At 38.9% G+C, this 23,293-nt stretch overlaps 1 protein-coding gene and 1 long non-coding RNA gene across 11 annotated transcripts in view; one reads left to right on the top strand and one right to left on the bottom strand.

Annotated features, from left to right (window-relative positions):
* RAB27B (RAB27B, member RAS oncogene family) overlaps positions 1–23,293 on the bottom strand; it is a 139,355-nt gene that overhangs the window by 6,476 nt on the left and 109,586 nt on the right. For 7 of the 10 annotated variants that reach the window (XM_072757891.1, XM_025997638.2, XM_072757890.1 and 4 more), the window contains 4 exons: positions 11,166–11,337; positions 9,404–9,489; positions 4,456–4,559; positions 955–1,078 (listed from right to left, as the gene is read on the bottom strand). In XM_072757891.1, the coding sequence (XP_072613992.1) occupies positions 955–1,078; positions 4,456–4,559; positions 9,404–9,489; positions 11,166–11,318 (467 nt within the window). In that variant the 5' untranslated portion in view covers positions 11,319–11,337. Of the gene's footprint in view, positions 1–954; positions 1,079–4,455; positions 4,560–9,403; positions 9,490–11,165; positions 11,338–11,877; positions 12,008–23,293 lie in introns of all 10 variants that reach the window. The other 3 variants (XM_072757885.1, XM_072757884.1, XM_072757888.1) reach the window with 1 other exon arrangement.
* On the top strand, positions 1,524–2,030 carry LOC140598994 (uncharacterized). Its single transcript, XR_012001547.1, has 2 exons — positions 1,524–1,674; positions 1,768–2,030. It is a non-coding gene; the product is annotated as an uncharacterized lncRNA (long non-coding RNA).

The raw sequence follows: 23,293 nt of genomic DNA, 5'->3' as shown, positions 1-23,293 counted from the left end.
TGGAAAGTATCCTTGTTTCTTCTCAGTGAGTAAAAAATGGCAGGCTGCTTTCTCATGTGGGTATATCGGACAAGGAAACGGATACAGGAGGTACTTAGGAATTTGAAGCTAAGGTATTATCACTGTTTCACAAGAAATTTAAGAAGGTAGAAATAACTAGACTAGTGATAAATATTTACTATTAAAATAGCACTTCCCTGTTAATCAATTATCTGGTAATTTGACTTAGAAATTAAGCAGGCACTGAAGAGGATATGCATGTCAATAAATAGTCTATATTTATATGGAATCAAAAGTTTCAAGAAGACATACATATTTTTAAAGCTCTCAAGGAAAATTCTTCAGTAAAAAATTGGCAGGTATGAGGCAACTGCTTTAAATTTAAAGTCTGTGTTGGAAGTCAACTTATGATCGTAGGGGGATATTTAAAATTATTTTTGATCTGCCACTTAAGCTCAGCAAGGATGAGGATTGCAATATTATGTCCTTGTCAGGTGTTATTTCTTAGAGTTTTGCAGCTATTAGCGGAAAGGCAGTGGACAATAGTGTTGAAGATCACAAGCTCTGATCTCAGACTGCTTGGGTTGAATTCAAGCTCTGCTACTTACTAGCTACCTGGCCTTCCATCAGTTAATTAATCTTTCTATGCCTCAATTCTTCATATATAAGATGGGATGATTCTAGATCTCCTATGTTTGGTTATGAGTGGTTAAAGGAGTTAAAAGTCTAGGGGGAGTTGTTGGCACATAGTAGTAAGGATTCAGCCATTGTTAGCCACTACTACTATTAAAGAAATCGATTTAAAAGATCACATACATTCCCCTGAAAGATCTTTTTCATTCTTGTGCCATTATTGACTCAAGGGAATCCTTCCCAGTATCAACCTCAAGTCCCTGCTCCACTACTAAGCCGCAGAGTGCAAGGGCAGATGACATCTCCGAGTAAATGACTTACCCGTATTTGTCAGCCAGGTCCCGGGCTTGCCTTTCATTGACTTCCCTCTGGTCTGGCAGGTCTGCCTTGTTGCCGATTAATACTATATCTGGATTTTCACAATAAGCGTTTGCTTGCAGTTGGCCTTAGGAAGAAAGCAGATGGACCCAGCACATTAGTTATAAACAAGTGATGTCAAATGACTGCTCATACTTTGAATTCCTTTTTTTTTTCATACTTCAAATTCCTAATCTAATTGTTCACCTCCAGCTTGCCTGCTTACTAGTTATATCATATTAGCCAAGTTCCTTAATTGTTCTCAACTATACCTTCTTCATCTGTAAAATGAGTGAAGATAATGCCTCAAAAATTGCAGATTATGAGTATTAATAATAACTGCTATGAAGCACCTATATGATCACCGATCCGTAACTCTCCTGCATCTGAGGAACTGTCCTCCAAGATGGACATACTGCTTCATACTATTTGTTCCTCAAATATCAGTAGAGATAATAGAACAGGAATCTTAAGTGTGTAAGTATGTTCCTGCAAGAGGCGGCTACATTTTTTTTTTTTTTTTTTTTTTTTAGTAGGCTCCACACCCAGCATGGAGCCCAGTGTGGGGATTGAACTCATGATCCTGGGATCAAGACCTGAGCTGAGATCAAGAGTCAGATGCTTAAGTGGTTGAGCTACCCAGGTGCCCCGAGGTGGCTACTTTTCTACCTCCTGAAGTCCAAGGTGATGATCTATCAGAAGAGAACATTTCTGAACCACCACAAATTCATGTAGAAACAATTTTAAGACAGGTGACTTGTTTTTCTTTTTCTCCAGGATACACTGCACAAAAGAGAGAAGAAAGAGAGAGGGAAGGAAGGAGGGAGGGATGGAAGGAAGGAAGGACAGAAGGAAGGAAATGGTACAAAATCTGTCAACTCTTGTTTTTGAAGTTACGGGGATTACTTTACTTTCTATCTCAAGGCATGCTGTGTGCAAGTTTGCCAAGGAGGAAGACAAAGCTTGCTTACCCTGCAACAGTGATTATTTGGGTGTTAAAAATTAAAGTGTTATGAGACATGCCAATTAATTATCTTAAATCCCAATAGTATCCTTCTGGATCTTTTTTTTTAAATAAGGAAGAATTTTATCTGCCTTGAAAAAGGATGAACAAATCATTCCCTGAAAGAATCTGATAATCTTATTATCTCTTTATCTCCTCAGAATCTAATAATACCACCAAAATTTGGAGAAAGAAATACAATAATAAAAGGAAATAGAGACAAATCTTAGGATAAACACTCAGTTGGAGAAGCAATGAAGGAAGTCAGAACTTGTTGGTATTTGTTGCCGCTGCAGCAACTGCATTTTTGAACTCACATTTAAAGCAGTTATATGTAAATTATAAATAATATATAATAATAAGAAATACATGGGGTTTTTTTTAGTATCTATTCTGTGCTAGACTCTAATCCTGGCTTTGGGCTATTGCAATGCAACAAAGCAGACGAAGTCTGCACTTTCATAGAGCTCACATTCTAGTGGCAGAGGGTCCAAAGGACAAGTAAACAAAGAAAAACATAATGTCAGGTGGTGGTGGTGACAAAAGGAAATGTAAAGTGTGCTGAGGAGATACAAAGTAAGGAAGCGTACTAGTTTCGATGCATGGTCAGGGAAGGCTTCTTTCAAGAGATAAATAAAGTTTGAACAAACCTTAAGGAGATGAGAGAATTGGCACACTCTATACACGGGAGAAGAGGTATCAGGCAGAAAAAATCGGCAAGTACAAAAGCCACAAAGTAGGGAATGGGCCTTTTGTCCCGGGAATAGCAGGAGAGGTGTTTGGCTGGAGGCCAGTGAGCTGGGACAGGATCGGAGTAAATTACGCAGGAATCTAAGGCCTGATCACCAGGGCCTTGCAGGTGAGTGAAAGACTCTGGATTTTAGCCCACGTGAGTTGGGAGGTCCCAGGAGGACTTTGACCAGGGAAATAACATGATCCGGTGTTTTTTGTAAAGATTATTTATTTTAGCGATGGTGGGGGGCGGGGGGTGCATGGCATGGCAGGGAGGAAGAGAGGGAGATGGAAAGAGAATCTCAAGCAGATTCCCTGCTGAGCTTGGAGCCCGAGGTGGGGCCCGATCCCACAGCTCCAACATCATGACCTGAGCCAAAACCAAGAGTTGGATATCCAACTGACTGAGCCACCCAGGTGTCCCAACATGACCCAGTTTTTGAAGAAATATCACTCTGGCCATAGACAGCTCCAACAAATCTTGAAATGACAAGCCTATCACCAGTCCATAGCACTGCTTCTATACCGCGTTAGGATCAAAATTCATATTTGTAATAAAAATGCAAATGAAATATTCTCTTTAGTGCTACATCGATTTTTGAAAAAGGAAACTCGAATACTACTTTCCTATGGTGACACATATCAGTCTATCTTCAATAACTGATTAGGCTACTTTTAACTTAATGTTAGGTGAAAATTATATAGATTTTTCTACTTAAAGCTTCCTTACCTTTGAACATTTTTTTTCCAAAAATGCAAAATTTCAGTGTGAGCTAAGACACGCTGTGCCTTATCTTCCTGTGGCTGATGTGCTCTGGAGCAGTTTCTCACCAAATTAACCCATCCGCTAATTCATACATTAGTTAACCCGTGTACAAGGGCATACATTTTTAGGTGCCAGTGAACCTTCTCAGAAAATGCTGCTGCTTTTCTGTCTCCTTTCCAGATTAGATGTCGTAGCTCACATGGTTATAAGAAGTCCTTTAAGACTTAACTGGATAAGTGGAATTAATAGCCTTTCAATTGCAATATATATATATATATATATATATATATATATATATATATATATATATAAAGTAACACCTATATATAGGTGTTACTTTCTGAAACACCTATATATAGGTGTTACTTTCTGATTTTATTTCCTTCATAGTTACAAGTAATAAATTGTCAAATATTATATCCCATCACTGTGCCTACATTGAAAAGTTTTTGTAAAAGAGTAATATCATAGAGCACCTAGATTTTAGAAAGTATCAGCAATTCCATTAATCATGATTAAAGTGGTGATCATGCAATATCCCAAGAAAGCTGCCCTTTTTAAAGGAAGGCATTGAAATAAAGCAGGTTAGTGTATAATTTTGCCTGTGTCATTTGAAAATGGGTGACATCTGAATGGCTTTAGTAGCCAATGTGGGTTGCTTTCATGGATCCCTTTCTTTTCATTTGATGCATTTCTTCCAGGGAGATTGTGGTGAGCTTGCTCTCTCATCAAGTGAGAGTTACACAGGCTGTTCTAAGAGTGTCAAAGATAGATATGATCCCAAGCCCCCTTTGGTGAGCCACATACAGGGCATCACTTTGAAGGTGACACAGGAAATGCTAAAGTCGTGAATTCCCAAGGTTCATCTGTGGAACCCAATCTGGTTTTGTGTTGGGAGGCAAAGAGGCAAATAGAGCTGTTGGGAGCCTCAAATCGCCAATGCAAGTGACTTGGTTCCACTTACTCATCCAGTTTCTGACATTTAAGAAGCTCTGTTGACTGGTGAGGTCAAACATTAATAAGAAACCCATGGCATCTCTGAAAAATGCAGTGGTAAGGCTCCGGAATCTGCCAAGAAAGCACAGCGGATAGTTCTGGAAGTTAGCCCACAAACATATGATGGCAGTACACACAACACTATTTCCCTTTGAAATGTGAAATCCCCACAGCATCCCTAATGGATTGTCCTACAGAATGAGAGAGTGGACAGAAAGACTGCTAAAGGGTCAGGGGAGGGCATCTGGTTGTAGACATTTTTTAGGACCACAACCTGGCTTTCTGGTCTGTAGCACTTACACACACAGAGTTTGTAACGTTCAATCACACGCTGGCTTACACAGCCCCTTGGACTCTTTCTTGGATATCTTGTGGTCCACAATTAAAATGAAAGCCACTTTCAAATGGGGACTTCAACTTATACTTTTCAATCTCCCTTGTCTGTGCCTAGAAGAAAGCTTGGCACTCAGTAGCCTAAAAATGAATGCCCATGATTACATGCAGAAAACCACAACCATGGGCATGTTAGCAACCGAAACTGGGGTTCTTTTGCAGGGAAAAAAAAAAAAAACATTGGTGAGAAAACTCCTGTGTCAGCACTCTAGGGGTAAAGCTCAATTCTACTCTGGCATCCGTGTCTCATAAAAAGAGGGAAAAACACTGAAGAAAGGAGGAAGAGAAAGATGATTAGGGAAAATAAGGCAAGGTCAGAGAGACATAGTAGTTGGAGACAGAAAGTAAGAACGCTCATCTGTGATGGAAGATTCTAGAGAATGTACACTGTCCCGTGTTGTGTGAAGACTGTCTCTCCCCTGCTCCTACCTCCTCCACCCCAAAACCTTCAGTACAATTGAAGGTATGCTGAGATACACTTCAATGGCAGAAATGGGCAAAACCAGAGACCACACAGAGGGACCAGAGAAGGTTTGGGTTATACTGACACAGAAGTGAATTTGGAAATGGGTTTTTAGGAAGGCACATAACGTTGAAATACAGACTATCACTTCCTGTCCTAAATGCCCTCCTAATTATTGGTATCCTATTTTAGCCTATTTGTAGATTCTTTGGTTTCCTTAGAGTTCTATTCTCAGTCCCTTCCCACTCGACATACATTCACTGAGTAACCTCATCTACTTCCCTGATTCAGTTGACACCTTTATGTTGGACCTCAAATGGATAGGTGTAGATTTATCCTGTCCTCCATGCTGTGTGCCCAATTACATGTTGTGTGTTTCCAGCTGGAGGAAACTGAGGCACCTCTAACTTCGAAAGTCTAGACCCCACCTGGCCCCTCCTTCTGATTTCTTCTTCTTCTTCTTCTTCTTCTTTTTTTTTTTTTTTTGATTTTTTTTTTTTATTTCTTCTTCTATCAATGCATCATGACCTTTGGGGTTGCCACGGCTTCTTTCTCCTTCACCTATGTATGATTACCAAGCATTTTCTGATCTTCTCATTTCTGTCCATCTACTCTCGTTTTGAACCTATCGTCTTTCATCTGAATAACCTCGACAGCCTTCCTAACAGGCTTCCTGTCTCCAATTTTGTTGGGGACCCTCCCCTTCGCATATCCGTTCCTGCTGACTATGTAAATTCTCGGCTAAAAACATCTAGATGATGGTGCATTGCTCTTAGGATAATGGCTGAACTCTTCAATACGCTGTCACGCTCTGCATGAAGTGACCCTTGCTCATCCCTCTAGCTTCCTCTCCTGACTACCCACAGGCATGCTGATCTTCTTGTAGTTCTTAGAAAGTTCACTCTCTCCCCTGGGCTCTCACACATGCTGTTCTTTCTGTGGGTAACCTGGCCTAATGCTTCCTTTACCTCCTACCTCCTTAGCCTTGATAAGACTCTCTCACTCATACATTGTGTATGAGCATATATATATATATATATAAAACAGTCTCCGAGGAAATATCACTTTCCCAAGCAGCCTTCCTAACACCCATATCTGGGTTAGAGGCTCCACCTGGTGTACCTGTCTATCACCTATGTTTTCCTGACACTATCCTAAGGTTATATAGTAATTGTTCGTTATCTATTCGAATTCCACCCTACACTTGTGAGCTACAACAGGAAAGGAGTTATGTTTCTAACTTGTTATCCATTATATTTTCATGGTCCTGAACATACTGTTTGTTCACAAAGTGTTTGTCTAACTAAGAGAAGAAAAAAAAAAGAGAGGGAGAGAGAATAGCAAGAGATAAAATTATTAAAGATTTCAATGACTTCAAGTAGAGAACGATTCTTTTAATACCAAAGCAAAGAGAACAGATAGTTTAATGACTATTTGCAAATTTGATTTCTTTGGTAAGGCAGTAATCATAATAATTACGCAATACCAAAAAAATTTACTCAATTCTTTTCTTGTGGAATTGTTCCTACCAGTGCTGGAAGCTCACAGAGATTATAGTGCTTTTACTGAAGTTTTCTTTCTGTGTGGGGACGAGCTGTATTCACAAAATTGTCTCTCACTCAACTACAATGGTGTGCCTGCGATATCTGCTCTCTGTTCTCTCCTAGAGAGAGAGAGAAAGAGAGAGAGTCTCTGTGTGTTATGTGTGTGTCTCACTTAAGGACAAGACTGTGCCATGCCCTCCTCTCACTGCCCATAGCACATGGCAAAGTTATTTTTTTACGTTAATGATCTTTTTATTGGGGGTGGGGAGAGGCTAGCATTCACAACTTGGGATGGACGTAAGCTGTAATTTCTTGAACAGCCATGCTAATGGTCATGCTGAGGCCCACAGCCACGGCCAATTCTGCTGGCTCCAAGTCATGGCTCAGAACGTTTTAAAAACAGAGTTCAAAGATGCTCCCTTGGTAAAGGTTTCTTTTCAAAAATGTGTGTTAATGATGACAGCCTGATACCCATCTCACTCCAGTACAACACAGACAATGCTAAATCCCCACATGCAGCACGCCATCAGGATGTGTGTCATTGTCACCATGGGTGGGGACACATGGAAGTCATAGAGAGCCATCCTGCTAAGAGGGGCTATGCTATTTTTAAAACGTGCTTATTATATGGATTTCATTGGGGTGAACATCTTGTATCCACAGCAACACAGATAGGACATTCTTGCTCTGGAACAGGCTCATATCTGGACCATTCTTCCCAGCTCCCTTGTTATCTCCATTCTTCCCAAGGTGACTCCAGGGGAAAGGCCATTGATTTCCAACTTTACTCACCAATCTCATGCTGTCTGGTGAGTCAGTGGGGTGGGAAAAGGCAGGACCACATTAACCCCCACCCCCACCCCCCCCACCCCCACACAAAGATTCCAAAGTCACATTATTACTTTCTCCCTCACTGGGAACTAGAGCTGTGCCCGGTATCTTTGGGGCTTACAAAAGGGGTACGATTTTTTCCTCATTCCCATGATACCACTTTTATCGATAACCATAATCTTATACAGGCTCTACTGCCAGATGTTTTCAGGCACAGGGCTGAGGTATGAGACACTGTTTATCTTGTTGCATAGCTACACCTTATATATACACAGAATGCAAATTCTCAAGGGATGAATAACCTCAGTGTTACTAAGACTGTCCCCAGTATTCCTCACTTCCCTCATAGAGCAGCTGCCTTGGGGGGGCAGGAGAGAGAAGCCTACCATCATGCTGGGCTGACATATCATGTGTGAGGACATATGGGAACCACATTTTCTCATATTACTTCTACAAAAATGAATTAAATTGGTCTATAAAACATACATCTTCGTGACAACAAAACTGACATATGAACAGAAATTCTTGTGAGGAATGACTTCAGAAGAACTAGCTGTGTTGAAGAGTGTGTGTAAATGGAATTCACAGTCAAAAGAGCTAACGGAGAGGGCCCGGCACCTCTCCTGGCGTTTACAGTCACTGAAGGCGAGAACACTTTGGACGCATTTCAAAAACTAAAGTGTTTACAAGCATAAACATTCTAAGACATGTGATGCTGAATTTGGAGGTATGTGCCTTCTAAATATCTTCTCTGACAACCTACTGCCAATTCTTATTTAATCTGATATTGTAAAGCTTCCCTAGCTTGTGGTCTTTAGCATTTTGAAACCTTGGGTCTCAAAGAAATATATTTTCATCAGATAATGGAACAGCACTTCCAGCTCTAAGCAAACAACACTCCTGTCTACTGAGCTTCTCTTGCCTCGGATGTTGTACCAGAGAAGATGCTGGAAAACCAAGCACAATCTCTGTCCCTGTGATGCTGTCAGCTTTGTTGGGGTAAGAAGGCCATAGGTGAAAACAATCTGCCTTATTACAAGATGGCATATAATTAATTGAGTAGCTTAAGGGATGGTTGGATGGGTGTTGTAAGAGATCCCAGGAAAAGGGAATTTGTTTCAGGTGGGCATTTAGAAAGGCCCCTCAGAGGAAGTAGCTGAGCCAGGCTTGGTGAGAGGAGAGGATCAGGGAAGGTGGGGAGAAAGGAAAACATTCTAGCTAGAAAGCAATGGTGTGACCCAAATCTTAGAAAACTAGGCCAATCGGGAGACACAGGACAGAGAGTCTGCAGAAGAATGGAAAACAAATAGGAAAGGTCTTAACCACCTTTTTTTCAATTCCCTCTTCAGGTCGCACTTGTAAGCATGTTAATTCCCCCACTTAAATTTAATTAAATTCTACAGAAGGTTTTTTTTTTTTTTTTCTCCCCTATTAGAAAGTACAAAGACAACACATAACAAGGAAGTCCAGATTGCTGAAGATCCGATTTTTGAAATCTGTACCAAATCCATCATGCTCATTAGGGTTAATTAAATAATTTACTTTTATTTCTTGACATAAATATCTATTTCGGAACCTGGAGAAGAGTTGCACAACATTCGCTTTTCGAGTCCACATCCAGTATTCACTTTAAAAGAAGTTTCTCTCAGTTGTTGGTAGCTAGAAACAAAGTAATTCACTATTACCGCTCTTGTCCTGCGGTGTCCCACAGCTGAAGATGCACTTTAAATGCTTTCCCTGATGATCCATTTGGTCCCTGTGTATTATAAACCTAAAAGATACAATTTTCATCAGTTGATATTACTTTGGATTTTGTCAACATTCACATTCTCTGGGTTCACTCAGCATGTTTTTTCTCAATTACTATAATCAAAGTTCATAGTGCAGAATAAATATTTGCTCTGTTTTTTTCCAGAAGTATCACATATACTCTCACTTTTAAATGTCAAGTACAAGTATGATTTTCAACACAATTTAGGCATACTGCAAACTTAAATTAGACACCTTCTGTCATTTCCTCACGGAGGCAGCAAACATTAGATTTAGGACCCAAGTTCTAGGTTTGAATATCAACTCTTCATTTCACTTCTTCGAATCTTAATTTTTTTACAGCAAACGGAGGCCCACAGTCTCTTCCTACTTTACAGAGTTACTGCAAACTTCAGTGTAGTAACAAATGTGAACACATTTTCAAAATGGTAAAATGCTTTAGTAATACCTGAAAACCTTTATTGTGACTTGGACTGCCAAAGTGACCTATGCATAAAATACACACAGAATGGCTCAATAAGTTTACACAAGATATTTCAAGTCTTCCTTTGCTTGCCATTTTTTTCAAAGGCTCTTTCTCCTAACATTTAAATTTTCAAAATTATGGCCTTTGGGCTTCTTATTTAAACAAAGCACAACAGCTTTAATACTTAATTGGCTCCCCTAAGTATGGTTAATAAAGATGTTTAAAGTGTGGCTTAGCATCAACTATGGCTTAGTAAAAATGTTTAAAGGGAAAACTTTGCAAGGACTTCTATACCTCGATCAGTGGAGACATTTGGGAGGGGTGAAGTCACAGTAAAACCTTGCAGGGGTTGGAAGCAAGGAGGCTAAGACTACACTAAAAGTGTATTGACCTTCAGATAAGGTACACAATTTATAAGGAAGCACGATTTAGCTTCTCAACCACTATTTCCTTTTTCTTCCCCCCCCCAACTCTCAGGCAAAAAGTAGATTTGTGACATCAACTGGAAGCCGCAGCCGTGTTGGCAATCAAGAATACCTTGGGTGGCAGTAAATCTGGCTCAGCTTATGTGTCTATGCTACACGTCTCACATGTCACAATATCCTTATTCCTGTCATTAGCGTCTAGCATAGGAGAAGAAAGCAGTTGTAATTCTCACTTAAACTCCCTTATCTTGGAAAATAGCATGGACTGGTCTCACATTCTGTTCATAATAAGCTAGTGATTGATAGCTGAGTCTACACATAAATAAAAATGCAGCGAGCACTTACAAAGCTCATGTTCCAGCTATTTGCCAATCATTCTTTTAACTTCTCTCTGAAGAGTTGAGAAATGAACACTAGTTCTTATCGGGAAACTTAACTCACATCAAGACTTAAGGTTTTTGCAATCTGAATAATTCGAGTTTTGAGAGTTTCCTAGAAAATTCATAGAACACATGCTATATAAACCCGTACATTAGTTCTTTTGTCCTGTGTGCTCTTGGAGACTGGCGAGAGTGCCACTCAATCTTTTTCTTAGCAAAATGTTATTTATAGTTGACAAAAGTAAGCATATTCTAAATTGAATTAAAATGACAGGTTATGAATTTCCTGGGATAAAAGACAGACACCTTGCAATGCAATAAACATAGCTCCTTAATTCTATTTTATATGGGGCCAGCGGAGGGAACCAGCAACAAGATTAACATACCAGTATGGTTAAAAACTCACCACGCGTTTTTCCCGAAAGTCTATTCCTACTGTTGTGATAAACTTGGGATTGAATTTATTGTCTGTGTATCGATAAAGAAACGTTGTCTTCCCCACCCCCGAGTCTCCAAGGGCCAGGAGTTTGATCAGATAATCATAGTCCCCATCGGTCATAGTGATGGTCTTGGTGGGCCTGCATAGGAGAGGAAAAATAATAAGTAGGTTATGATAAAAATCAGTTTCCCCTGGCCTTCCTCCAAAATACAACATAAGTTTATGTTTCAGGGTTAAAATAGTTGAACACTTCTGTCAAATTCCGAATTAACTTGTTCAGAGGAGCTTCAGGAGTGAGGGCACCTCGATTACTTCGCTCAATACCAATCTTTCTACATCACGGCAGTTAATATGGAACAAAAAGCTACCCGATCCCCACAGCAGCCACTGCCACAACAGAAGTCAAACTTAAAGAGCCACAGCCTTTTGTTTTAAAGCCAGTGAGTGCCCTTTGGGGCCAGGAGTATGGGGGCAGGAAGAGAAGGAGGTCACAGGAAACGGAAAAGCCTGCCCAAGATGATGCAGGTAGGCCAGGGAGAGATTAGAATTGCATAGGGGGTAGTGGAAGGGAAAAGCCTAAGGGAATATTTTACATCTCATCATGCATAATGAGCTTTCTATTATGTGCATGCAAAATATTCCTTTTTAATTTAAAAAATTTAACAACTGAGATGACAACCTTTAAAAACATTGATTTGAAATCATTTCAAAAGCAGTGTCTAAAAATCTTCTGTTTTGAAATACCAAAGCCTCTGTTCTCCAATGGCAAATCTGCTGTATTTGGCAAATCTGCTGAATATTTTCCAGACCTTGAAAAAGGAGAAAAGCTAGTAAGAGGCACGACTGTGGTAATTCTGCTAGTATTTCTCCTGCCTGGAGGAATGCCATTTGCCACTTTTCCCATTGTCCTGACCTCCTTTGCCTCAGTCTTCATTTCTTGTGTTGTTAAAATGCCTATGGATGATCCCATGGGCTAAAACCAAGAACACCTACAACACTGGTAATACCTATAAGGTACACTCTCACCTACCGAATACTTAATGAGGTTTCCACTCCTGAGGTCGGTGAAAGGATTTGTCCTTTGATAAAACTTTCCAATTCATGAGTTGTAGAAATGGGTTTATTACAGCCCCACATAGAGGAGGGCCTATGAAGTTCCTAGAAAAGTGTGTCTCCTATTACATGAAAGGACAATATTTTTCCACCTTTACAAATCCAAAAAACATCGTACTCTTCAGTTCTGGAGTGATTAAAATTAAATTTCAACAAGTTATCCCGCAGACGCATCTAAAAATTGCTAGGTAATTCGAATCATTTTCTACCTGTAAGAAAATGATGTACATGTTCATCACTCCAAACAAAATTTTCTTTTTTACATAGTCACTTTAGTTAGTGATCAAAACTAAAAGGTTTCATGTCTTTGGATAAATAATGATGAAGACGATAATTAGGTACTTAGCAAATCAGTATCATTACATCATTTGGAAGATTGGCAAATTTTTTACATTAGAATTTTCTAAAAATTGAACCATACTGCTGCTAAATCCTGTTAAATATATTATGGATGTAGGTTTCTTTAATTAATGAAGCATTTTGAGTTAAGTGTTTTGAGAGCTGCTAATACATACTTCTATGCTAAAGCTCTCCTCCCCTGTAATATGCTTTCTACACTGAGGGGTCTCTCATGGTGAATGTTCGCTGACAGTGAATGTTCTCTCTCTCATTGTTGTTACTTTTGTTCAGGGTCTATACAAAGTACAATCATTGCTCAGGAAGAAATGCTTAGCTTCTATCAACAACCAGCCTTCCTTAATAAAAGGATGCAGATATCCCAAGTATTGACATGAAATTCTTCTTGGAAAATGTGTTCATTGATTGCCTACATAGCAGCGACTAGTTCTAAGTTCAGATGGTTCTAAATATCTTACCAGACTTGATAGTTGAAGAAGTTGCCGTTCCTAGTCTTTGAGCCAAATGCATTGCTAGAGGAGTTTGCTGTCAAAGCAATATCATTTCCCCCCATTTGGGCATATCAGAGCCACTATCACTCAACTTTCTTCTCTCTTTCCCTCCCAAACTTGCTCATGTGCAACTCCTCTGAAGGGTGATAAAGTCTGTCATTTCACTAATAGAATTAGATGAAACTGTTAATTCTCTTGGGAAAGAAGAATTAAATTTGTTCTGAAATACAAGTGACCAAAGCTGAATTCTTCCCTGAGCACAAGTCTTGATCAAGGGGGAGAAAATTAAAGCTACTGGCTGCCTAAATACAAGATAAAGCTGGAGAATACTGCGGCGCCCAGGCCTGGAAAAATTAAAATGATAGAGTCAAGAAGGTAGTTCAGTATGCTTTAAATTTTTTTTTAAAGATTTTATTTATTTATTTATTTATTTATTTATTTATTTATTTATTTATTCATGAGAGACAGAGACACAAGCAGAGGGAGAAGCAAGAAGAGGGAGCCCGACAGACTCGATCCCAGAATTCCAGGATCATACCCTGAGCTGAAGGCAGGCACTAAACCACTGAGCCACCCAGGTGTCCCCATATACTTTAAACTTTTGCTTAAAGGTAACTATGTTTTTTTCAATTTTTTTTTTTTTTTTTTTTTTTTTTTGTGACAGAGTTAAGAAAAAGCTAAGTCCGAGCAAATCTAGTTAAATATCTTCTCTATTTTGTATCAGGTCCAACCATGAAAATTTTAAAAATGTGATTTATAACATAGTTTCCAATAAGGCATGCATACACTTAAAACTTAAAGATGCAAGAAAATATAACATAGTTTTACAAGACAGGAAACATGAGTAACTGGCAGATGAGTCAAATAGTTGTGCTTTTAGTGCAAACAAAACAGTGATCTTCGTGGGCTGCAATGATCTGAGAAGACTCTGTAGAGGAAGATGAACTTGCATTTAATCTTTATAACAAAGGGAAGAATTAGATGGGAGGAAAGAAGATACAGGACCACTGTATGGGATGACCTCCCACTCGTAGAATGAGGCTATCACCACTTAGAAGGTACATGACCTACCAGGTATTTTTGATCAGCAATTTGTTCTCTGTTATTACATAAACTTGCCTGGGGCAATACTGGACTTGCCTCCTGCTCAGGCTCTAATCCAGAGTGAACAATTGGCAGCCGTGGATCATATTTAATGTGGCCCACACTGGCTCTTTTCTGTAAGTGGAGGGTTGTGGCTACTTTGTGGCATTGGACAAAAATTCCACCCAAAATGAATGCAAAGGCTGGCACTATAGAAAACCTTTAACCTTTATTTAGTGTCTCTAGTAGACTCCTTAAAGCAATTGACAAAGTAGACTCAGCATGAGATCGTTTGCCTCTTAAATTTCTTTTGAAAATGAATTTTCTCATTTTTATATCACTATTCATACAGTTATCTAATGCGGTTCCTCTCTTATTACCATGTGATTTTCTGAGTCCTAAAATCATATGACCTCAATATTCTATCCTTGGCCCAGCAAATATGACACCACAAAGAAAAATAAAAGCCTTGGCAAAGTTTCCTTTACCAAGAACAGAGCTAAAAAAAAAAAAATGATCTGGGAAGGATCAAAAAGCTGACAAGTTTAGCAGTATTTATTCTTGCACAATGATTGATGGTCTTGTCAGTTCTTCGTTCTATGGATCTAAAAGTAAAGAAAAAAGCCAGAAGAGTGCTGTACTTTAGGAAAGATGTCTGACTCTCTACCAGTATCACTGTGTCACCAGCTATACCTCAAGAGCCACGAGGTCTTTTAGACACAGAAACTGAAGCGTCATCCTCAGAGCCCTTCATGGGAGGGTAAGGGGCTGGGAAGAGTAGGAAAAAGAATTCAAAACACTTGGGAGGCTCTGCTTAATGCAGAATCAAAGATAGAAGGAAATCTAAGTTACCCCGTGGCGCAGTCCTCAGTTTCTAGATAGATAGTCACGTGCACAGAAATTATGTGATTGGTGGGATGACAGCTTTTAACAAAAAAAATCCAAGACTGCTGTTTCTTATAATTTGAAATGAAAGTGAGTTAGATGGGTTGAAAGTAGAAAAATTTTCCTTCTACAGGGAAAGGAATTTTCTCTGGTTTTTCACAGGAACATGATTTTCATAGTTAGACTCTCTCAAATGAGGCTGCCCACAGTTCTTCTCTCTTTTCCCCACTGCTATGCCTCCTTCTTGTTCAACATAAATTCTATTTGCTCAGAAACGGAATGTCCTTTGTCCACTGCTGGATCCACAGAGTCCAGTACAACGGTCGGCATATATTAGGGGCTCAGCACATATATGTTGAGTGTCAGAGCCACGCAAATGTCATAATTAATGAAATTAATCTTTGAGCATTTGGTGGAAATGGTATCCTTCCAAGTTCAGGACTTCTCTCCTTCCTTTCTCAGTTGTGGAGTGAATATTTAGATTAAATGATCTTTGTAGGACATTCTGGGTTTGGCTTCCTGAGCTCATTTTTCTATTTCTATAAAAACCTTCTCGAAATAGGATATTTATAGCTTCAGAGAAGCAGTTTCAAAGAAACTAGGAACAGAGAAAGCACAGAGGGAACGTAATTTTTGGAAGTGAGAGCTGTATTGGCAGAGAGCATATAAACTTGTCAGTTGAATAGGTCAAGGCTCAGAACTGGGCTTCTACATGAAAGCACCCATTCACCCATCTAACTCATACTCACTGGCACCTCGTAATTTGTATGATATTTTGTATGACTCTGAGGATATGCTGTTTTCTCCCGAGGGGAGGAGCTTAAACACTACAGACATGTATGGATGACCATGATACAGGTGACTTACTCATGCAAACTTACAATGTTCTGTGCAAGTTCTTCAAGTAACAATCTTCAAAATGCCATGATAAGCTATGACCCTATGACTTGAACTTATTAATCAATAAAAACCAAGTTAATATTCCTTTTTTAAAAGATTTTCATTCACTTATTTATTTGAGAAAGGGGTACACACATGGAGAGAAAGAGCATGGAGGGGGAAGGGGCAGAGGGACAAGCAGACTCCCTGCTGGTTAGGAAGCCCAGAACAGGGCTCAACCCTAGGACCCTAGATCATGACCACCCTGAGATCATGACCTGAGCCGAAGTGAGACACTTAACTGACTGAGCCACCCAAGGGTCCCAAAAGCAACCTAATATGTGTAAGGCACTTCAGAAGCTTAAAATAGTAGACAGACTATCAGTGATATTACCTTGTAGGTGCTTTAAATAAAGTAAAGCTATCGAGCATAAAGTGGATTGATGCTTAATATTTCCTCATGTATCTTTATTCAACTGGTTTGTATTGGGCTCCAGTAGGTACATCTTGAAATCTGGAATTCTCATGGCAAGATGTCATTGAGTGATAGCTTGAGGGTGGTTCTTATTGACTGATCTTGGAACCACATTCATGGCTTAGGGGTTAGAGTTAAATTATGGCTGGAACTGGGGGCATCTGGATGGTACAGTGGGTTAAGTGTCTGACTCTTAATTTCAGCTCAGGTCACAATCCCAGGGTCATGACATTGGGTGCTATGTGGGGCTTCACACTCAGCAGGGAGTCTGCTTGAGATTCTCTTTCTCCCTCTCTGTCTGCCCCTCCCCCCTAGTGTCTCTCTTTCAAATAAATAATAAATCTTTTAAAAAAATAAATTATAGATGGTACTTAAAGGACCTATAGTCTGTGCATCAGAAGGACAGAAGGCATTTTATGAAGGAAGGGAAGATGGGGGTAATTTAAAAAAAATTGTATTTGATAGCATTTGGTTCTGTTGGGAAGATTTTCATTTTGATTCTTCTTCAAGACTATTTATAATTAATGGACATGAGTGTGTGCGGAAAATTCAAACCCAATTGTAAGTATAAATCAATATCAACTTAATCAAACAACCTTGACTTTAGCTAACAATGGTCAGTGTGTCTATTGCAGCAATAAAATCTATTTTAAAAGATAAAAAGTGTCTGTTTTGTTTCATTCTATGATCAAGGGATCTACTATAACAGAGATAAACCAAGAAATTATTGAACTCTAAAGTTTAGCTTACTTGCCCTGAAAATAAGGGGTAAAAACTCTAGCACAAGTCAACTTTAAACTGATTTATCTCCAGTGATATAAATTCTTTAAATTATTCTCACATATTAAACTCACCTCTAAGCCAATGAATAATTTTGTCTAAATATTTTTTTCTCAAAAGTAACATTTTTCTTTTCCATTGGCTTAGTTTCGTGGTAACTTTTGAAACTATGTGAGCGTTTTTCCCCTTTTTTTCTTTACTTTTTATTACAAGAAATCTCAAACTTATATAAGATTTGAGGGAATACTAGTATACTCTCATATATCAATCAGCCAGCTTCTAAATTATCAATACTCCCAGGTCTATACCCCAGAGAAATGCAAACATATAGCCACACAAAATCTTGTACACAAGTGCTCATAATAAGTCCCCAAAAGGAAACAATCCAAATGTCCATTAATGGATGAATATATAGACCAAATGTGGCGTGGCCACATGATGGAATATTATTCAGTCATGAAAACGATAAAGTATGGACACATGCTACCCCGTGGATGAACCTTGACAACACACTAAGTGGAAGAGGCCAGATATAAAAGGTCACAGATTTTATGATTCAATACATATGTAATATACAGAAACGCAAACTCAAGGAGACGGAATATAAATTAGTGCTTGCCAGAGGACGCAGAGAGGAGGAGGGATGGGAAGTGATTGCTAACGGGGAAGAGGCTTTTGGGAGAGATGATGACAATGTTCTGGATTTAGATACTAATGGGGGCACATCTTTGTGAATGTACCATATGGCACTGAATTGTACACTCCAAAAGGGTAAATTTTATGATATATGAATTACATTCAGTGGAGCTACCAGAAAAGCCCAACAAAATAAGAATATCATATCTTATTTTTAAAATATTATTTTTAGCTGAGTTCCCCTAGCTGGGTGTTAATTAATACCTGTTTACAATGAAGTCAATTACGAGTAAGAATCATGTGTATTCAGATAATAATATCCTCCTGAACCCTAGTGCAAAGGACCTATAGAATATACTCTATGAACCTAATTCTCAGTAATTTCTTTTTTTATAAAAATATCCCTTATGGGGCACCTGGGTGGCTCAGTCAGTTAAGTGTCTGACTCTTGACTTTGGCTCAGGTCATGATCTCAGGGTCTGAGATTGAGCCCCACTTCAGGCTCCAGGCTCAGTACATGGGGTATGCTTGACATTCTCTCCCTCTGGTGTGCAACCTCCACCCTGCTGCCCACTGCCGCATTCTCTCTCTCTCAAATAAATCTTCTTTAAAAATTCCTCAATTGACTGGGTCCTGATAAGCAAGTGGGCTCACAAATCAGGAGTAATTAAAAATCACTGAGAAACAGCAGGGCGGACTGGTGGTCAGGAGCCTGTGAACAGCCCAGGAACAGAACTTGGGTGTGCGTATTGTCCCAACGATACGGGTCCCAATGCTGCTGATCATCAGCCTTCTCTGAGGAGTTCACAAGCACAAACTCTAAGATGTCTCCAGAATTCTTAGGGAATCAGAATCTCTGCAGGCAGGTCCTGGGACTTCGAGTTTACATATTCCACTAAAGTACTACAGTATAACAGCCAGATTTGGGAATTGCTTTTCTTCCTCTTTTTTCACCTTGAGGCATATACAGGAAACTGTTCCAGACGGTTGAGACTCTTAAGCCACTTCAGCAACTCATTTTGAGTAGGAAAAAAACCCATTGGTCAAGAAAAGTCAGTTTATCTGATTTGATCTTGTTACAGTTGAGAGCAATTTCCCCTTGCTGATTGCCATCAGCCAAGCTTGGCACATGGCTACTGGAGTCCTCCTTCTGCCCGTACCCGCTACTACAATGCCCTTGACGTGCTTTCCCAGCTATGTATCATTTTGTCACTTCACATATTTTAAACCTTGTTTCCCTGAAAGTTAGGATTAGTCCTCAAAACATTTTTACCACTGGAACCACATACATTATATGCACTGAAGACTTTGCATAAATGTTTAAGTAAATTAAGTTTTTAGAATTTTTTGAAAGATTTATTATTTGACTTGAAAAGGTCTTATGCTTATCTTCCTAAGTGAATCATATGATTTATCTTTCATTAGTGAGCTTACTTAAAAAAAAAATGCCTCTTAAGTCCTTTCATCCAGGACTTTAACTAGGGAGCAAGAAAAATAAATGTAAATTCCTTGAAATTCAGCAAAGCCTTATATGGAAAGACATGTATCTTTTCTAGAACTGAAAAACCTTTGAGGTGATACAACACATTAGGAAGTATACACATAGAGGTTGACACCTTCCCTGAAGCCAGTCAGCAAGACCAGAAAATGGGTTTTCCTGACCTAGTGGTTCTCAAACTTGGCTGCTTTTAAAACTTCCTGATGCCCAGACCACACCCTAAATCATGTAAATCTGACTCCTGACGGTGAGACAAAAGCATTAATATTTCTTTCATGCTCTCCAGATGATTCCAACCTACAGTCAAGTTTGAGAACCACCACACTGCCTTTTAAAGATGTTATTGATTTGAGAGAGAGATAAAGTGGGTGCACATGGACATGGTGAACAGGGGATGGAGGTGAGGGGAAGGGGCAGAGGGAGACAGAGTATCTTAAGAAGACTCCCTGCCCAACTCGATCTCACAACCCTGAGATCACAACCTGAACCGAAACCCAGCCAGAGGCTTAACCGACTGTGCCACCCAGGCGTCCCAAGAACCACCACACTACCTTTTAGCAGAGAGACTCCTCACTGCCAGTGAATGATTTCTAATTTCAATAGTGCAAGTAACTCCGAGTTTCCTTCTATAGCTAAGAGGAGAGCAGAGTGGATCATATTCACGAAGACATATTGTTTCCTAAGGCAGTGGCTGGTTGGAAGAGGATTCATTTTCCCACCATAGGTTCCGGCCTCAGTGGGCCCACTGGCACTGGCCACAGGAGCTGCTTTCCCTCATCATGACAGGGCATGCGACTTCTGTGATGGCATCAATCCATATTTTTCAATAGAGTTATGTGACATATGGAAGACATTGGGTGTATATATGTAAATGGAAGCTTCAATTCTTAACGTCTCCACATAGAAGACAGATAGGACTTTAAGCTAAAAAGATGAGCATTTAATAAGATGTTTTCCTAAGTTTTCAGACATTGGCCTAATAATCTTGCAAAATTGTGATCATTTTCCAGCTGGCTGCTGCGTTGAGGAAGTCTTGCCAAACTTCTAGTGCTTTGCTTCATTATGTGAGAAAGGGCATACTAATCAAAATATCTGCCCACAAATTCTGCATTTCTCAAATGTGAGGGAGCCAAGTTAGATAGTGTCTATGGGTTCATGTATCTATGAAAAAAAAAAGATGAGTTCCATATTAGTACAGTTTTCTCACTTAAAGCTAATTCTAGGTAACTTATAGAGCCACATAATTCCAAATATAAAAAAGATGAAAAAAAATCCATGACCTCTTTAGGAAAAGAATGTTGGCTGGTTGTTGTTTTAGCTGACCTTTAACAGGAAGCATTTTATGAGCTTAATAAATGCTGAAAAAGAAAGACTGTATGTATCTGAATGGAATTAGTCCAAAGAAAGTACTTATCTCAAGGGCTCTTTCTATATTATGTAGATGTTCATGTTAATTGAAATTTCTAGATTAGAATTTTATTTCTGTAATATGTACAAGGCTGAGTAGAAAATATAGAATGCTCTTACAAGTGGTTCTTAACCCTTATGTGATTGGAGAGAAAATAAATACATGTTAAGTCTCTTTATCTGATAAGTTATTTGACACGGAATCTATACCAGAAAATCTATGGCTCTAATTCTAAGTGGTATTCAGAGGAGAGTGAAAAACTCATAAAGCCCCCAAACCAAATAATCCAGTTAAAAAATAGTAGAAGGGATGAATAGACATTTTTTCCAAAGAAGACATCCAGATGGCTAACAGACACATGAAAAGATGCTCAACATCACTCATCACCAGGGAAACACGAATCAAACCTACAATGAGATACCACCTCACACCTGTCGGAATGGCTAAAATCAACAGCAGAGGAAACAACAGGTATTGGTGAGGATGCAGAGAAAGGGGACCCTCTTACACTGTTGGTGGGAATGCAAATTGTTGCAGCTACTCAGGAAAACAGTACGCAGTTTCCTCAAAAAGTTAAAAATAGGACCACCCTACCATCCATCCATTGCACTAGTTGTATTTACTCACAAGATACAAAAATACTGACTCAATGGGATACATGCACCCCTATGTTTACAGCAGCCCTGGATTTTCAGCCATTTTGCCACTATGTGGCCAAGGGCACATCCCTTAATTCTTACAGTCTTTACCTGCAGTTGTAAGTATGTAAAGTACCTGGCTCAATGCATTCGATCATTATGTATTCCCCTTCCACTCTTAACTTGCCAAGAAATAGAGAACCATAAAAAAAAAAAAAACTCCAACCATTCTGACCAATGACACAACATAACAAAACCACAAAACAATTCATCAATTCCTGCAGGTTCCTTTGTAACTTAAAATGAAGTCACCAAATTTCCCATAACAAAGGTGGTGTAGAAATCCCAATAAGTGGGCATAGCTAAATTTTAAAAAGCTGGTTTTCCTTTTACTTGACAAAGCACTAGATTAATTCAACTACTTTATCCCCTGCTAGAGTTCTGATTAAAAATACAGTATGTCAACAATGCCTAATTACTGCTTTAATAAGCCTATTGTTTACTTCTTGGCAGTAACCTAATCAACTGACCATGCCTTAAACTCACCTAGTATTTTCCAATATAAAACATTTATAATTTTGTTTTTGATGACTTTGACCTCCAGCTGTTACTGGTGAGAAAAGAAAAGTCATGATTAGCACAAAGATATTTACAGCTATGTACTCCCATCCCTGCTGTTTGGTGCTTTTTCAAGTCTAATCAGAACAGAGCAGAAGGCAGCTTGGTGCCTTGCTCAGAGCCCTAGCCGGCCAGCATAGTTCTCCATTCTGTAACATCCTTTAACTTGAGAGCTGGTGAACATTTTTTGGTTAATAACAATTTTGGCCTGAGAAAAGTCATGAAATATTCAACGATGCGAGTGGTTTCCTAAAATTATACTTTATAGAAAGGTTGCTACTCATAATTTTGCATTGTGCTTTTGTCCAATTTTTTTTTTCACTGAGAAAGGGACTTTCATGTGGGAACATATCCCCTTGACTGTTTATATCCATAGTGACTGTTCTCACCGAAAAAGAATCGTGACCTCAATAAAGAAATGCCAAAGAGTTGGAGTTTTTATAAACTAAGATTTGTTACAAGACAGTTCTTATAAAATTAGCTTTGCCTCTATTTTCCAGATTGGTTCTGAGATGAGAGGAAACTCTGCGGTATGCTGCAGGAACACAGATTGGGTTATGGTGATCTCTCATCTCTGCAAAATCATCATCCTGAAGTCCCTTCCTGCCCAAGGAAAAACGTGATCACATTTTCCATTAAAGATTTACATTTTACTTTCTGGTATTTTTTTTAACAAAAGGACAAGTATCATAATTTACCACTTTAAATCAAAATCCTGAAAGGAAAAGGTTAAGATTTTAGTGAGAAAAATAATCACAGTAAGCTATCTGTCACAAAGAATAGCATTTGTTATATCCCACACTTTCCAGTTTACGGAAAGTCTGTGTCTCAAAGAAATTTTGGGGAATCAATTCATTTCCCCTATATCAAAGAATGTTCTTTCTATATCATTTCCACTGTTTTGAAAAGGAAAATCCAAATATCTTCCTTAACTGTCTTATTTCCTAAGTTTCCAGTAACAAGTGAAGGGTTTCTTTTAAGAAGTTATATTATTATAGTTAGAAGTAAAGGTTTTCATGCTGAAATCTGAGCCCATTTGGATGGATATTATTACAATAAGAGGGAAAAATATGGAAGCTTAATGCTTGTGTATTACATTTCAGAAGTAAAACTTCTAGTTGCATTTAATAGCAAAATAGTAAAGTTTCAGATTTGTTCCACCTATATATTTCTGTTGAGCACAGAAAGGTGAATATACCATTGTATATGACTGTTGAAGGATTTATATTTCAGA

The sequence above is a fragment of the Vulpes vulpes genome, chromosome 5 (genome assembly GCF_048418805.1).
Source record: "Vulpes vulpes isolate BD-2025 chromosome 5, VulVul3, whole genome shotgun sequence".
NCBI classification, from domain to species: domain Eukaryota; kingdom Metazoa; phylum Chordata; class Mammalia; order Carnivora; family Canidae; genus Vulpes; species Vulpes vulpes.
Note: the sequence above shows the minus strand (reverse complement) of the source record. Positions and strands in the feature narration are given on the sequence as shown.